The sequence below is a fragment of the Sinocyclocheilus grahami genome, unplaced genomic scaffold, assembly GCF_001515645.1.
Source record: "Sinocyclocheilus grahami isolate Dianchi unplaced genomic scaffold, SAMN03320097.WGS_v1.1 scaffold176.1, whole genome shotgun sequence".
Classification (NCBI taxonomy): Eukaryota; Metazoa; Chordata; class Actinopteri; order Cypriniformes; family Cyprinidae; genus Sinocyclocheilus; species Sinocyclocheilus grahami.
The window spans coordinates 3,624,725-3,641,372 of NW_015505355.1; the positions used below are offsets into that span (position 1 = coordinate 3,624,725).

General features: G+C 36.7%; 1 protein-coding gene across 1 annotated transcript; it reads left to right on the plus strand.

Moving 5' to 3' along the window:
- Window positions 1-1,809: 1,809 nt before the first annotated feature.
- On the plus strand, window positions 1,810-16,174 carry LOC107593800 (dual specificity protein phosphatase CDC14A-like). The gene is made up of 15 exons (XM_016283675.1): window positions 1,810-2,030; window positions 2,109-2,230; window positions 2,648-2,738; window positions 2,832-2,907; window positions 5,841-5,933; window positions 6,138-6,217; window positions 6,952-7,018; window positions 9,531-9,593; window positions 10,378-10,465; window positions 10,596-10,826; window positions 11,796-11,934; window positions 12,025-12,190; window positions 12,281-12,378; window positions 15,324-15,452; window positions 15,550-16,174. Exons 2-15 carry the CDS (start codon window positions 2,185-2,187, stop codon window positions 16,004-16,006), a joined length of 1,824 nt encoding a protein of 607 aa, XP_016139161.1. The 5' UTR covers window positions 1,810-2,030; window positions 2,109-2,184; the 3' UTR covers window positions 16,007-16,174.
- Window positions 16,175-16,648: the final 474 nt, after the last annotated feature.

Here is a 16,648-nt window from a genome sequence, read left to right on the forward strand (position 1 = left end):
TGCTTTCCAATTGAAGGTTCATGAGATGCACCTTTGAGCTATTTCTGAGAACTGGGTTATCATTAGCTGATCTACATTCTCTTCTTTAGTGAAAGTCAACATTCAACTCCTCAATTCATGGCAAACTTACACAAAGTCCAATAGAAATGCGTAGAAAATATGCTTGAGAGTTTATGACAACAGATCAACCATTTTGCATTTAATGACTTATACGATGAACTAATGCCGAGATGTTTTGGAGGGTAAGACTTTTGCACAGAGAACTATATAGTACATTACATGACTGCAGATAAATGTACACAATCAATTGCATGAATAAAGCAATCGCAACTTGTTCAAAAGAATGAGAAACTGCTTTTATGATGTGCACAATTGACTAGATGATGTGGAGGTTGAACAAGTATGTTTCAGAATTTCATTTCTGATCTCAGAAATGCACCAAAACGACTGAGAAAAACTGTAAATGAAGCTGATATGTGCTCAGATGCACAAGCAGAGGGATGCCGGTGTTTTTAGGCTGTAGCTGTATGTGAGCTGACTCAAGCCTGATCATATTAAGAGTTTTAGAGCTGAAGCACGTCAGCTGCACGTGTGGCCGCTGATGCCACAGCAAACACTGACACAGTCATTTAAAACAATAAAAAAAAAATCCTTAAATGTTTCATTTCACAGTATGGCAGTGATAAGTGATAGCAATGCCTGACTAACTGCATAATAACAAATATTCACCACACATAATCCTGCATCATGAATAATCCAATCACTAGTTTAAGCTACATAAATGTTTATGACCCACTTTAAAATAGACTGTAATGTTAACTTTAACAATGAAGCATATGCTTACAAAGACCAAAAGTATCAATCTATCTATTGACCAGTCTATGGCACAAACACTTATGCAAAATACAAATAATTTCACAGGTAGCCTAATAAACATTTTTTGGGTAATGTGCATACTTTTCAACAACGTTGGTTGCAAAAAGATTTATTTCTGACCATTTCTGTCGCTGGATGTGTAACTACGGGGACCGAGAAGTGCAAAACAAATCACAATTCTGAAAACAAAATAACAAATTTCAAATGCAAAGCATATTGCTAAAAATACTGCTATTTTCACTTAGTGTAAATAGAATCCATTGCTAATACGAGATTTGAAAAGGGAGGAAAAAAAAGTTCGGCAAAAGGCGGGATCGAACCCGGGTCGATCGCGTCAAAAAGGCAACGAAACGTGCTTATCCAGCTGCGCCACTGGAGCTAATGTTTTACAGCCACTTTTAATTAAATCTAAATAGACACCCCGCATTTTTTATTCCATAGTAAGCGCAATTCATACAATACATTTAAACTGAGCTACTTTAATACCATCTCCGAACTTTGTACCACGACTCTGCTGTTCTTCGGCTGTTTCTTCCTGTATACGTTGATTGACAGATGTCTCGTCCAGTCAGCGGTGAGTAATCCCAAACCAATCGCGCTGTCTCAAACTATGCCTGCCTCTTCCGGTTTGTCTGATTTGTTGTTGTGTTTTCTGACTTGTTCATTTGTTTTCGGATTTGTCGTTGTGTTTTCTGAATTGTTGTTGTGCTTTCTGAATTGTTATTTTGTTTTTTAGACTTGCATTTGCGTTTGTAATTTGTTATTTTGTTTTCAGAATTGTGATTTGTCTTGCACTTCACGGCCACCGTATGTAACACAAGTAATCCAAAATATCATCGCAGGCACTGCGTCTCGAAATCTGATTGGTCGAATTTAGCCCCTCCTTAGCAACGCGCATTTGTGTGGTGGTGTGGCACGTGGTTACTAGGCAATGTCCCTTTAACTTTTACCCTGAAGTTTTTAGCGATGGAACAACGTGCACGGAAACTCTAGCACACTATAATTGCAAAAGATAAAGGAAAACTGAAGGACACGAACGTCCGTGAGATTCAGCTGTTGGAAATGATCATGTTTTTAAGTCACTTTGAGCTTGGAAGAGATTTAGAGGATTTGCCGTCTATATTCGACACAAGAGAGCTTATGGGGACACAGAAGTGGGTTATAGCAAGACTGTGTTTACTTCTGTGTAAATAACGGATTTACTTTTAAATACATTTAATTTCAAACTTCAGGAACATAACAAAACCCTTTGGAACGAAACGCGTGGCAATAATATTTTAACGTCCTAAAGGTTCAGTATTGAATAAAATGGGAGATGACAATGAGCTGCTCGGAGCATCTGAGTTTATCAAAGGTAATATTAAATAAGTTGAAAAATAGTTTCGTTTATATAAAATAAAGGTTGAAAGGCAACCTATTTTCTAATCTGCTTAATCCATGTGTAAATGTCTTATTACATCAATATCCTAGCATATGCTGCACTCTGTAATACATATTAAAACTATCTTAACAGATCGTGTACATTCAGATATCAATGGAATAAAATACAGTATATGGTTTAAAGTGGCTTGCCATTTTGTGATGTTAATGTAATACATTTGTTAATGTTGTTACAACTGAAATTAATTGTACCTTATATTTATCTTCAGAATGTAGTCCAATTATTTAAAATAGAGAAGACTGTGTTTCCAGATATAAGAGATTTAGATGTGATTTACCATCATTTAGCTATTTTATGACTCGGATCTGTAAACTGTTGTATTTCTTTCAGATCGTCTGTATTTTGCTACTCTTAGAAGCAAACCCAAAAGCACAGCAAACACACATTTCTTCTGCACCGATGATGAATTTATTTATGAAAAGTGAGTCCTCGGGTTTTGGCACACTTAACTATTCATATTTGAATGTTATACTTCATGACAAGTGGTGATTTTATGGTTCATTTCTGTCACAAGCTTTTATGCAGATTTTGGGCCCCTCAATCTGGCAGTGCTGTACAGATACTGCTGCAAACTGAACAAAAAACTAAAGGTAAGTTCATCTTCTTTGAATCGAATGGCTCCGTGCTTGCATTGTTCATCTAACTTACTGATCAAACATATTCATTTTTATCTTTTCGTCTGTATTTTGCTACTCTTAGAAGCAAACCCAAAAGCACAGCAAACACACATTTCTTCTGCACCGATGATGAATTTATTTATGAAAAGTGAGTCCTCGGGTTTTGGCACACTTAACTATTCATATTTGAATGTTATACTTCATGACAAGTGGTGATTTTATGGTTCATTTCTGTCACAAGCTTTTATGCAGATTTTGGGCCCCTCAATCTGGCAGTGCTGTACAGATACTGCTGCAAACTGAACAAAAAACTAAAGGTAAGTTCATCTTCTTTGAATCGAATGGCTCCGTGTTTGCATTGTTCATCTAACTTACTGATCAAACATATTCATTTTTATCTTTGAATTAGTAAAAAGTAGTAAAAGTAATTTGGTTGCCTACAAACAAAACCAACAAAAGTGATTTGCTGAACCAAGTTTTAGTTTTCCAAACGTCAAGGCAAAATCCCATGGTGAAGCACTTTGATATACATATGAATATATAAGAATATATGAATCTTAGATGACAGATATTTGAAAATACCTTTTCATGGAAAATCCTTTGCAAATATAGGTAGGTTAAATCCGGGCCCAGCATTACAAAGTGAATGAAAATGACCCTTAATGGTTCAGTTTTGTAAAACCTTAATATGTGCTCACAACTTTCCACCATCAGCAGCCGTAGTCTTCATATTTATAATGCTCAAGTGTAGAGATTTGTTTGCTAGACTGTATAATGAGGCACAGAGTTCATGCAGTGAGCAGTAGAGAGCGCTCTGTACACGTCTGTATAATGCCGGGACAGAAGTTTTTGGCATGAATGATTGAACTTCAATGACTGTCTGTGTCTGGAGCTGACAGATAAAGGGGTATGGCTCATGTTCAATGTGTTTCTCTGCAGTGTATATGTGTCTTTATAATGTGAAGTGAGCTGAAAAAGTATGTGAATATCTACACTCTAAGAAAAGTCTGTGAAAGGTCCAGTGTACTGTTTTCTGGATACTTTATTTCGAATTATGTATTGCTTTGTGTTGTGGAAAATTTAAGGAAATGTCCATTAATTGAACAGAAAAGCTGCTGGTAATTTTGTTCTTGGACAAGGTTCAGGTGCTAGGTTTTTCTACAACTCTTGTCTTCCAGTGTAAGCCACACAGAAAACGTCACGTAAAAGTTTTTTATTACAAGTTTATTGAGTTATAGTAATGGTACAAATTATGGTAGAGCTTTTCTCAGAACTAAAATAACTTGTCTTGTTTAAGTTTGAACCAATTAGCGGTTTGGTGATTTTTAGTTTATGATCTGCTAAAAGTCTGATACCTTTTGCTTTCATTTTGAGCAATATAACATTGTTTTATAGTTTTAAACCTAATTTATTTTTGTTAATCTTTCTTTAAAATAGATAGCACTGGATTTGGTATTGAGTTTCCTAATGCAGTTGCATTCATACATTTTAAAGTCTGGTGTAAATGTCTAAATACTTGTTGGGGCAATTCTATGTAGTGTAATTGGCCCTGATTCTTTGTATAAATAATTAACAATTTTTATGAAATAAATAACAACAAAACTCCAAATTGGCTTAAATCTAATTAAATGTAATAAAAGGTATTAAAGGAACAGTTAACCAAAATATTACAATTCTGTCATCAATTACTCATTCTCATGTTGTTGCAAACCTGATTTTGATATATCTGACATATTTTTGTAGACCAACATCAAAGTTAGAATTAACCCTTGTTCCCTCCACAAAAACCCGACAGTATTTTTCCATTAGCTTTTGGATTATTGCAGAAAATAGACTAAATAAAGTTTTGATGCTTACATGTTCTGTTCATGTAATCTTTGCAAACTTTTATGCATTTTGAAGCTAAATGTAGACTATAAACAAACCCCACATTGCATTACTTTAATTTCACCACCAGTAAGTTTCAACAACTCTTTCAGACTTTATTTTAAAATGTATTTATTTAAAAAGTTTGAGTTAGAAGGGACAAGAAATAGTAAAAGCTTTTTTTTTTTAAAATAAGTTATTTTTTTTTATAAAACATGAAAATATCTTGAACTTGAATCATTTCAGGCATTTCTCGAGTTCACATGTGCATACTGTAAATCAGGCGGGGTAAAGAATAGACATATTTAGGGAAGGGTTAAGCTGAGATATGACCTAAACTCAAAGTACTCCCCCAGACTTCCTTGGCTGGGTATAGGAGCCAGTTGGAGTAGCGGAGGGATGCTGGAAAACAGTCGTTGAATGGAGGTGAAAAACAGCTATATATTGGTTGGACAATCTGAGCATGTTCCTTCCAAATTTGGTTAAAATAAACTAACCCATGCAGTCAAATAACCCATTGACTTCAGGATGATTGAAGTTGATTGGTTGGGCAATCTGTACATGTTCCTTTCGAACTTTAAAATAAATGACCAAAAAGCAATTCAAGAAACCCTTTGACTTCAGGACGACTGAAGCTGTTTTGGCTTACAAAAATAAGTAATCCCTGCAGCACTCTACAGACAGAATGTCTACACATTTCCGTACAGAGAAAGTGATAGAAAGTGACAGAAACAGTCCATATGCATCATGCACTATATTCTTTTGCTTTCTTAAACAGAGTGGTATAGAGTTCTTATATAATACCGTATTTTCTGTGAGGGACAGAATTAAAGTTAGATTATTATTCACCAAACATCTGTTTTTCATTTATTCGATTTAAATATGTGTATGTTCAAACTTATTGGATGAAAAGCAGCATTCTCTTTTAGTGTTTCATAGAAAAGTTATACAGGTCTAGAACAAGTGTTTTCATTTCTTGATAAAATATCCCTTTACCCAGCACAGCTCTGAAAATGGATGTGTGTTGTGTATGTCTGCAGTCTTTCACTCTGTCCAGGAAGCGCATCATCCATTACACCAGTTACGACCAACGAAAGAGAGCCAATGCGGCCTTCCTCATCGGCGCTTATGCGGTGAGTCCAGCTCTGTTTCTATGACCTTAGAAGATGATCGTTTTGTGGATTTTAACCATTACGTTTTAGGGTTTGAGAGACCCCTGACAATAAGAACAAACTGATTATGAACAGTGAAAAACAAGAGCTATGTAGACCCAGCTGACCTCGTTTTAGAGCCTCCCGGAGAAATTTCTAGTCATGATGTCTCGCTTCTGTGTGCAGATAATCTACTTAAAAAGAACTCCAGAGGAGGTGTACCGGGCCCTGATCTCTGGAACCAATGTGTCATACCTGCCCTTCAGGTGAGAAGCTGCTCACACAAGCAGCTCTGTGCTCTGACACAAGCATCACAATCTGATCTGATCACGTGTCATCATGCTACTCATACCTCATTACTATAGCTTTGTATATTACTGTATCACTACTGTTCCAAAGTTTGTGTCAGTAAATAATAATAATAATAATTTGAGAGAAATTAAAACCTTTATTCTAAATGGATGCATTAAACTAATCAAAAGTGACAGTAAAGTATTTAAAAAATCTACTTCAAAATGCTGTTCATTTGAACTTTCTTTTCATCAAAGAATCCTGGAAGAGTTACATGGACTCCACATATATATTACACAGCAAAAACGGTTTTCAACATTGATAATACCTCATCAAGGCTGTATTTATTTGATCAGAATTACAGTAAACAAATAAGTTCACTAATATTGTGAAATGTGAGAAATGCTGCAAGCAGAGTGATACAAACGTTGAAATGGTTGGAGTTCTGTTATCACTAGAATATTGCACTGCTGGAAAAGGCTCTCAGCCAATCAGATTCGAGGACCAGAAATAACTGTCCTATAAAAAAATGACCTTACTGACAAATTTTAGAATGGTAGTGTGGGTAATTTTGAGGAAGGACTGCATGTATGCGCGCGCACACACACACACACAAATATTCAATCATACATTCACAAAAAAAATCGTTTTTTTTTTTTTTGCAATGAACATTCTTTATCTTCTATTTTCTTTTTTTCTTACCATATAGAGATGCTGCTTTTGGGAACTGCACATATGATTTAACCATATTAGACTGTTTACAAGGAATCCGCAAGGTACGTGTATTAAATACATTATTATTAAAATGATAAATTATAAAAGCACAATCCGTTTTAACTATTAATATTTAGGAAGGTTAAAGTTTGTGACACTCTTAAACTTGTTTTGGATCAAGGCTGGACAGCAGTGGCGTAGCGTCTGGGTATGCAGGGAATGCAGGTGCATATGGGCCTGGGCAGATTGGGGGCCTGCCGAGCTGAGGGGAACTTTTAATTGAAACGAGGAAATGAATTTCCCTGCAATTTCCCTGAATTTCCCTTGTCCGACAGCTTATCAGAATTCGAGTCCGACTGGAGCCTGTGTCTTTTTTCTCTCTCTCTCTTCCCCTTTACACAGCTGCTGTTGCTGCCATTAAAATAGTTTCGTTTCGGGTTTTAATGGCAAAGTGGTTATATTTCTTTTTGTTTCTTTATTAAGTTAATTTAGAAATATGTTTGGAACATTTTATGTTTGTTAAATTCAGGTTTTTGTTTTTTAAAGGAGCGGCCAGTGTCAGACAGTGAGTTGAGCATATGTTTGATAAATTTAGCCTTCTCAAATCAACACGATGACTTGCCTAAAATAAAATCTATAGACATAAAAGACTGTGCATTTCACAGTATTAATTTAAACATTTAACCTAGACAAATGTGCGCTGTTAGGCGCATATGCAATCGTTTGTGTGGAGAGTGGAAGCTGAACCGCGCTCTGCAGGACATGGGACTGATGGGAGCCGCCAGTGCGATAACTTGCTTTTTTTTAATAACAGTAGAAGCTTAAAAATATGCCGTCATTTTTGCTCATAAAGTTAAGAGTATACCTCATTCAGAACTGCAAAGTCTACTTTTATTTGTGTGCACTCACAATATCAACAAAACCTTGTGCTTTTGTAAAATAAGGAAAACAAACGCTTTCTGATGCGCTTTCTGTCGTCTCTGTCTTGAGCAGGAGTGCCTCACAATGATGAACTGAAACTCAGCGAATACTTGCCTTACCGAAATGATAAATATATCTATATAATGCTTTAAATTACTATTTTAAAATGAAATAATTCAAATCGAAAACAAAAACTCTTTCATTATGTAATCCGTAAAGATGCATTTCTCTCTAAAGGCACGTCCAATGAGGAGATGGCGAGTCAGGTTCATCAAATTCATCTTTGCGACTGACTCAGAAAACGCTAGTTTATTAACAAATTATCAAAATATCCCCTCACTATTTTTTACTTTTTTGTTTGTTTGTTTTTTATTTATTTTGTTTGTTTGTTTTTTGGGCCACTGTGCCAAAATTGTGTTTGCATTCAGTAGCTACAAATAGCCTATGGCAGCATTTTAGTGCCACGTTGAAAAATAACTAAATAAATAAGATTAACGTCATAATATTTTAAGAATAAAGTCAAAATTAAGATAATAAAATCATGTTATATTGCGTGAAGTTAATGTGAAAATTCCACCTATAGGCTACTACGCCGAAAAAAAAGAGTCTGTGGCATCCGTCACTCTTCACATTTAACATAAAAAACAGCAGTAAAATGTAGACTTACTGACTTTTTTTAAAACTCTGATTGATCGAGTTCATGAGACATTCGTCTGTATTAAATTGTTCAGATTTTGTTTCAAGCATGCATTCAAATATTCATGTTTATTTTTTGTGCTGCAAATATTAAAGAGGAAAATATCATTGATTCATATGCCGCTTGAACGGAAGCAAATTATCTCACTACATATTAAAGAGTGTAAAAACACATTTATTGTTTGTATTTTATCATAAAATTGACAGAAGGCACAAAGCTGCGATTATTGAGTGGCTTGCATGCTACAAATAATGAATGGACTTTAAACTTGAAATAGCATTTCCAAGCATTTAGCCTATACCGTAAAACAGCTCACGATTCACGTAACGCTATTTACTTCAGAAAAATCAACAATAGGGACCAAGTTAAGTTAACCGAGTTGAAGTCCATAACGCTTTGGGGGGGGTGACAACATTTTTTGCATATGGGCCCAGGGCTGACTTGCTACGCCACTACTGGACAGTGTAGACATGTAATGCACTTTATCCCCAGATCATAAGCTTTTAGTCCAATTATCTGTCTTTTCAATCTGACACGGGAGAAAGAACTGGCACAGGCACTATCAGACAGATTACATAAAGGACATTAACATAATGTGATAACTGAGTAACAGGAAGCACAATACAAAGAAAACAGTTTGTGTGGGTGGAGAGTTTCAGGAATGATATGCACTTGAAGAACAGTGAGATATGCAACTTGGATGGCTGTACTTGTAATTGAAACATGATTTGAGTATGTGGGGTTGAAGAAAACCTTGGAAGTTTGTCCTTTTAAGCATCAAGGATTTATCTAAAATGAATTCATGCATAATAGTCTCTTTTGAAAATGCTTCCTTAGAACCATTTAAATATCTGTTATGTTGGTAAAGTTAGTAAAATACCCAAATTCATATTTTTTTTTATTTAATGAAATGCCAAATCTTATAATTAATTATTATTAATTAATTTTCTCTTCAGGCCTTGCAGCACGGGTTCTTTGACTTTGAGAATTTTGATGTTGAAGAATATGAACATTATGAGGTATCACCTTTTTATATATTAATATTGATACTGATAATATTCTCATACTCATTCTCACGAGTGATAATATTTCTGTCATGTGAGTTCTGTCATTTTGACAGATAACAAATAGAAACATTCCAGTAAACACTGCTAATAGGGATTAGAAATGAAAAGGGGAGACAATTCCATTTTAAAGCATCCGTGTGAAAACAAACTTGGAAAGAGATGTGAGAATGTGACAAGAGAAAAACAGATTCTTAATGCATTCAGTGAATTATCCATGGAACATATCCCAAATTAAATCAGGAGAGCAGACCACAAATGTGTAGTAATTGTTGTCTTTTTATATATTGTTACAATTTAGGAAAACAGAAAATATTTAGGAGGAAAAGAAAGCAGCGGACTGAAAATAGCTCTTGCCATAGATATTTGAGTTATACCATACCACACTAAAATACCAATTGTTATCTTGTTCTCCTGCTGTCTGAAAATAGAACATGAAGGAAAATGTTGTTTATTCAGTCAAACCGATGGATAAGGATTGTTTGTAGTACAGCCTTATGATTTGAAATGATTTGTTTTAGTCTTTTGAGTGGAGTTTCCCCAAACCGGAAGTGCTTCCCATAATTTAAAACGCAGGACACTCGCTAGAAAAAAGGATGCTATCCTATTGTAAATTCTTAAAAGCAATAAAGCATCTACAAAACTCAACACATGTAACTTCTTTTCATTAGTTGTTAACATGTATGTTTTTGATGAATTCAAATGTTTTAGCATGTCTTCTCACCTTTTGCATTACAAGCGTGTAGAACATGGTGATTTTAACTGGATTGTGCCAGGAAAACTGTTGGCCTTCATTGGACCTCATCCCAAGAGCAAAATAGAGAACGGTAAGCTGGCACGTTAGATTCAGAGCTAAAAGCTTCTGCCCCAACAAATACTAGATTCTAGTGGTTATTGGATCGATGTTTTGGTAATTGTTCTTCACTTCTGAACTGATGACTGTTTTGGCTCTTTCAGGTTATCCTCTCCATGCTCCAGAAGTGTACTTCTCCTACTTCCGCCAGCACAATGTCACAGATGTTGTGCGACTGAACAAGAAGATTTATGAAGGTCGGCGCTTCACAGATGCCGGGTTTGAACATCACGACTTGTTCTTTGTAGACGGCACCACACCTAGTGATCTCCTCACAAGACGCTTCCTGCACATCTGTGAGAGCGCCAAGGGTGCCGTAGCTGTCCACTGCAAGGGTGAGACACTTTCTAGATTTATGAAGAAACTGCATCTTTTTTTTTGCATCTGGAGTAAGGTGCACTATTGCATAAATAAAAAGTGGAAAGGAGACTTTGTATGAGCCTGCAATTTTTGTGAAAATGTAATGCAGGACCCAGACTTTATGTTGCTAGTGAACCTGTATTTATTGCAGTCTATGTCAAATTTGATGCATTTGATGTCACTTTCAAACCAAGCAGATTTCTGCTGGTCAGTGTGACAAATTTGAAATTGTTACCAACTTAAAACCTTTTTGCCCTCATGTAAAACTTGTCTAATTCTGATTGAGATTAATGGATTTAATCAGCAAAATTTCAGCAATTAAAATGAATGAATATATCTTATATCTGTAACATACTGGTCATCGGCTGATTTTAGGCATTTTTAGTTGATTGGTATCAGTCTATATTGCATTTTTATTTGATCATGATTTAAAATTTTGTACATTTTACCCATCTCCTACCACTCAAAGTACGTCTTTAAAAACACTATTAATATTTCATCGGTACACAATGTGAGGTGACGGCTGAATTAAGTTTTGCGTTTAAAGTGCTTGATTTTAGATTTTAGTAGTTTATTTTGTTTCAATTTAATTTTCAACAAAATAGTATAAATATGGTCGATTAACAGCCATAATATGACAACAATCATTGATTATCGGTGCTGACCAGAATTTTAAAATCCGTGCATCCTTATTTATTTTACTTGGTAAGTTACAAGTTTTGTTCTTAGATTTCGAGGATGACGGTAAGTCACGCAACCCATCCATGTTGGATCTGTCTTATTTATCTGGCTGTGACAGATTAATTAATGCCAAAATACTTTAAAAAAAATAGTTAGATTGCGTGCATGTTCTTCCATGGGGAGCATTTTTTGATTTAAATGATTTTATTTTTAAATATAATATTTTGATATTTAATTATTATTTTCCCACTTTCTTTTCACAGCTGGCCTTGGCAGGACAGGCACTCTGATAGGCTGCTACATGATGAAGCATTATCGCTTCACAGCACCTGAGGCCATTGCCTGGACACGAATCTGCAGACCGGGCTCCGTCATTGGACCACAGCAGCACTTTCTCGAACAGTAAGTCCAAAAATTCTACAGACAGATTGAGGCACATAAGGACATAAAATGGTCTAGAGGTTTGTTTAGAAGCACTTTCTTTCTCTTAAGGAAGCAGCACAGTATGTGGGTGCAAGGTGATCTCCATCGGTCCAAGCAGAAGCAACAGCAGCTGAGGCAAAGCCGACAACAGGAGAGAAACATGGCCCATCTCATATCCAGCGTGGACGACATGTCCATCGACAGCACCATTCTGAAGCCACCAAGTGTGGATGAGGTGAGACGTCTGAAGAACTGAATCTACCAATCATATCTTGAGTGCACAATACAATAACACTGTTATTGAAACTGTTTTGTTACACTACAGAATGAGTTCAGAGAAGAGGACATGATTCCAACTCAAGGAGACAAACTACTAGCTCTAAAGGGCCAACGCCACCCCAGACCTACTGCCACAGTGCTTAGGTAGACCTTCAGTTATATTAAATAAAGGATATAATTATCATTAATATGGTCTCAACAGTCTCAGTCGTGACATCAGATCAAAATATTGTGGCAGTTAAAGGTACAATATGTAAGATTTTTGTAATAAAATATCCCAAAACCACTTGCACAGTGATATATATTTCATGCAGTTGTGTACTTACATTACCTCAAAAGTTCCCAAGGATTTGTAAATCCAGAGAAATTCCAGCTTTAAATAATGACTTGTCGCCTATCAATGACGCAATATCCGGGCTATCCTCAGTTTCCGCTTATGAATACTACGGCAACACACGTGGAGAAATGCGGAAATATTAGTTATACCGCATGCAGTGCGCCACTGTTGTGCATTTACGTCATCATGGATCACGATTACACTTTAGAAAGTACGGAAAAGCCAAAAAAACGTAGACGTACACCAACTGAGGCAAGAGGGCATTGGGACAAACACAGAAATAAAACTAGAATAAATATCGGCGTGGCGTTTCCAAAATGGAGAGAGCTTCGCAAAAATCTCGGACTGGACAGAGACTCCGCTCTCGCATGTGTTTTAATAGACAGGTAAGCAAATATATATTATTTATTGTGCAAATAATAGTCATGTACAGGTGATTTAAATAGATATAAATGAAGTTACACTAAGAATTTCCAGAATTTTCCTGTATTACAATTATTTGTGAAAAAGACATCTCCCATCGTTCCTCTGTTATTGTTTTGAAAATGCGACCTCTAGCGGAAAAAATTACATATTGTACCTTTAAACAAATCATTTTGGGTCAATATACAAAAGCATTGCCTTGATAATGTTTTGCTTTCTATTTGCTGCCTTTGGCAGGGAATTAATATGTTTTCAAAAAACACCAAAAATCCATGCGTTTCATTTTCTGTTAAGTGCTAAGGAAATTATACAAATGAATATATGAATGAATGAATTATATGAATGTACCTCTGAAGATTCTGACTGCCTTCAGAATAGATTTGATGGCATTTTGTTTTCATCTCCACTCCATGTAATACCTAATAAAGCAGTGTTTTAATCACAATGCTGCTTTGTCCACGGAGGTCACGGGAAAGAGCTGTAATTCTGCTGTTCCATAAGCGCCACCTAGTGTCAGAGAGTGGATTTACAGAGTTACATTTACATTCAGCCTGTGTGCAGTTTCTGTCTGGCCAAAATACAGACCGAATTTGCATGCCCTGCTGTAAATTTTGACCAGTTGATGAAAAACAAGCTAATGTGGATTCTACACTTTTAAACAATTCGGATAAGGTATCTAGAATTATTTATGGAGCAGATCAAATACATATAATCATTTATTATTCAATTATCATTTTGACTTAACTCTTTCTTTTATTTAAAGGCTGAAAGGCTGAGGTTTACCATTTTATGAAACTTTTTCAAAGCTTTATTTGAACATTTCGTACATGCTATTAGATAATCTGTCACGTCATGTTGTCATTTAAAATCCAGACATAATTTGTAATGTTATTGTTTTAGAGTTTATTAAGTAATTTTGTTTATTGTTTGTTGATTTTAAATACAAAACTTGGTAAATGATTTATTTGTCAGTACTTTTTAAACATTTCCAGCACATTTTAACAATACCGTGATAATACTGATAACCATGATAATTTTGGTCACTATAATCGTGATAAGATATTTTCATACTATTACATCTCTATCCCAGGTATACATAGAGGGAAGAATCATGAGGTCAAACCGAGTTACTGTCAAGTTAATATTGACTGTAGATTTACCAATTTATTGACAGTAAATCTACCATTTTAGATTTACCATTATTTTGAGCTTTATATAGATTTTGACCTGGAGGTGCTCCAGTGGACCAGTGGTACTCTCAGTTCATTGTGACGTCATGCATGATTCATGGTGCTTCTCATTCCTTAAATTGTGCATACACATTTCTGGGTCACGGGCTGGATGATAGGGAAGCAAGAACATGATTAAGCATCAGTTATAGCATTGAGAATCATTCGCCATTGAAATCCAGTCCCGCTTAGAACCCAAAGATAACCTGCTCAGGAACCTAAAGCATCATCATGATATCTTTCCTTTCTGATTATCTGATCTCCTCATCCACTATCAGTGTGCAGCATCCACTTGGATGATGCGATGGCAGCCATAGTGTGCCAGAACGCCCACCATACACCAGCTAATTGGTGGAGAGGAGACAGTGATGAAGCCAATCAGTAGATATGGGGATGATTAGACCAAAGACATCCTGGGATTTTTAATGACCACAGAGAGTCAGGACCTCAGTTTAACATCTCATCCAAAGGATGGTGCTTGTTGACAGTATAGTGCCCCAATCACTATCCTGGGGTGCTAGGACCCACACAGACCACAGGGTCAGCACCCCCTGCTGGCCTCACTAGCACCTCTTCCAGCAGCAACCTAGATTTCCCAGGAGGTCTCCCATCCAGGTACAAACCAGGCTCAACGCTGCTTAGCTTCAGTGGGCAACCAGTCTTGGGCTACAGGGTGATATGGCTGCCGACAATCTGCTAGCAATTACACCAATCACTATTGGCATTCTTTGCATTTGTAGCCAATGAGCTTGCTGCTCAACATTTTAATAGTTTGGTTCAGTGTTTGTAGTATCAGCAGCCCTCCATTGTATGTGTAGTCAAGTACCAAATAAAGTACCCATGAACAATTCTTTCAGTCAATAAAATCACTTTGGGGTCTAAGAGGGACTAAGCTTTGCACAACAGTGGCAGTGACCTGTACCAAGTGCAATGTTATTACACAAAAGCATTGCAGTTTTGAACATCATTACTCATATTGAAGAAACTGCACTGAAAAGAAACAAAAAAGATTCCATCCATGAGGACATTCTGGAGGACAAGCGTACATAAATTATAATCTTTTAATAAACTTGCTCTGCTATTTGTCTTTTTTTTGGCAGTGGGATAAACCCAGCTCCAAGCACCATTTCCCCTCCCAAGTCTTCCAAAGCTCCTCTCTTCATCTCCTCTTCCACTGCACCACGGAGACTAACAAGAAGCCCTTCCTCCTCTGCCGGCAATCTAAAAAGGTACATTAATGTTACACTGTCTGAGTGATGTGTTTTAATCCCAGATCCTATTTACACACCCAGACATTGCTAACCCCGCTTTATGCGACCCATACAGCTTCAGTCCCCGTTTAGCCCATTCCCTCAGCAACCTTTACGATGACAACAACTTCAATGACGATGACAACAGCACACCTCCTGCCTCCTTCGCACCCTCCCCATCTCCTGCTCTAACCCCCGCACCTCCATCTGGCTTCAGCTTTGGGTACACCTCTACTGAGCCCCGTCTTCCTCCCTCACATTTAAACTTCAATCAAGAGGCCAACACCAACCTCAACAGCCTTACTGGCGCTAATACGGTTAGCGCTAATCGCACAGTCAGGCCTATGAACAGAACAGGCTATAGTCTGTTCTCCAGCGGTCCACCGAACCCCCGTAGAGGTCCGTTGCGAGGTGGACTAAGTAGGTTACCAGGGCACTACCTCAGCAGATCCATTCCAGTGAGTGACCATCTGGCTGCCTTTGTCGTCTGTGTGACGCTTGATTTTCACTCACTACTTCTGCTGTTTTACTAACTTTCCTTCACTTTGTGTTTTTCCACCATTTTTTTTGGCCTCACTTACTGTTTCTGTGCTATAGTATAATTGTGATCTTTATGTGAGATTTTTATAATCAGCGGTTTTTCATCATTTAAAGGGGTCATATGATGCGATTTCAAGTTTTACTTTGTCTTTGGAATGTTACAAGCTGAACAGATAAGATCCCTGAAGTTGCAAAGACTAAAGTCTCAAAACCAAAGAGATATTCTTTATCAAAGTTAAGACTCTGGCACGCCCCCCTAAAACGCCTCGTTCTAACACGCCCCCACATATCTAGGTCACTATGCTGAAATATTTGCATAATGCCACCCAAATGTTCACGCAAAGAAAGAAGGCATGGTTTCAGTAACCGCAGTTAGTGTTGAAGTAGCATGTCAGGGAGACGCTGTGTGTTTCTAGGCGAAAGCAAAATCACTTTATTTGGCCTTCCGAAAGTAGATGCATTTAGAAATCTTAGAGGGCCTACAATAATGTACAGTATTTGAAAAATAATGTGTTTTTTGAACATTAAAGCATGTCAACATATTCTGTTACACCAAATACACAAAATAATGATCTTTAAAAAAGCATCATATGACCCCTTTAAAAAGAACAGCTCATGTACCGCTACCGCTATAT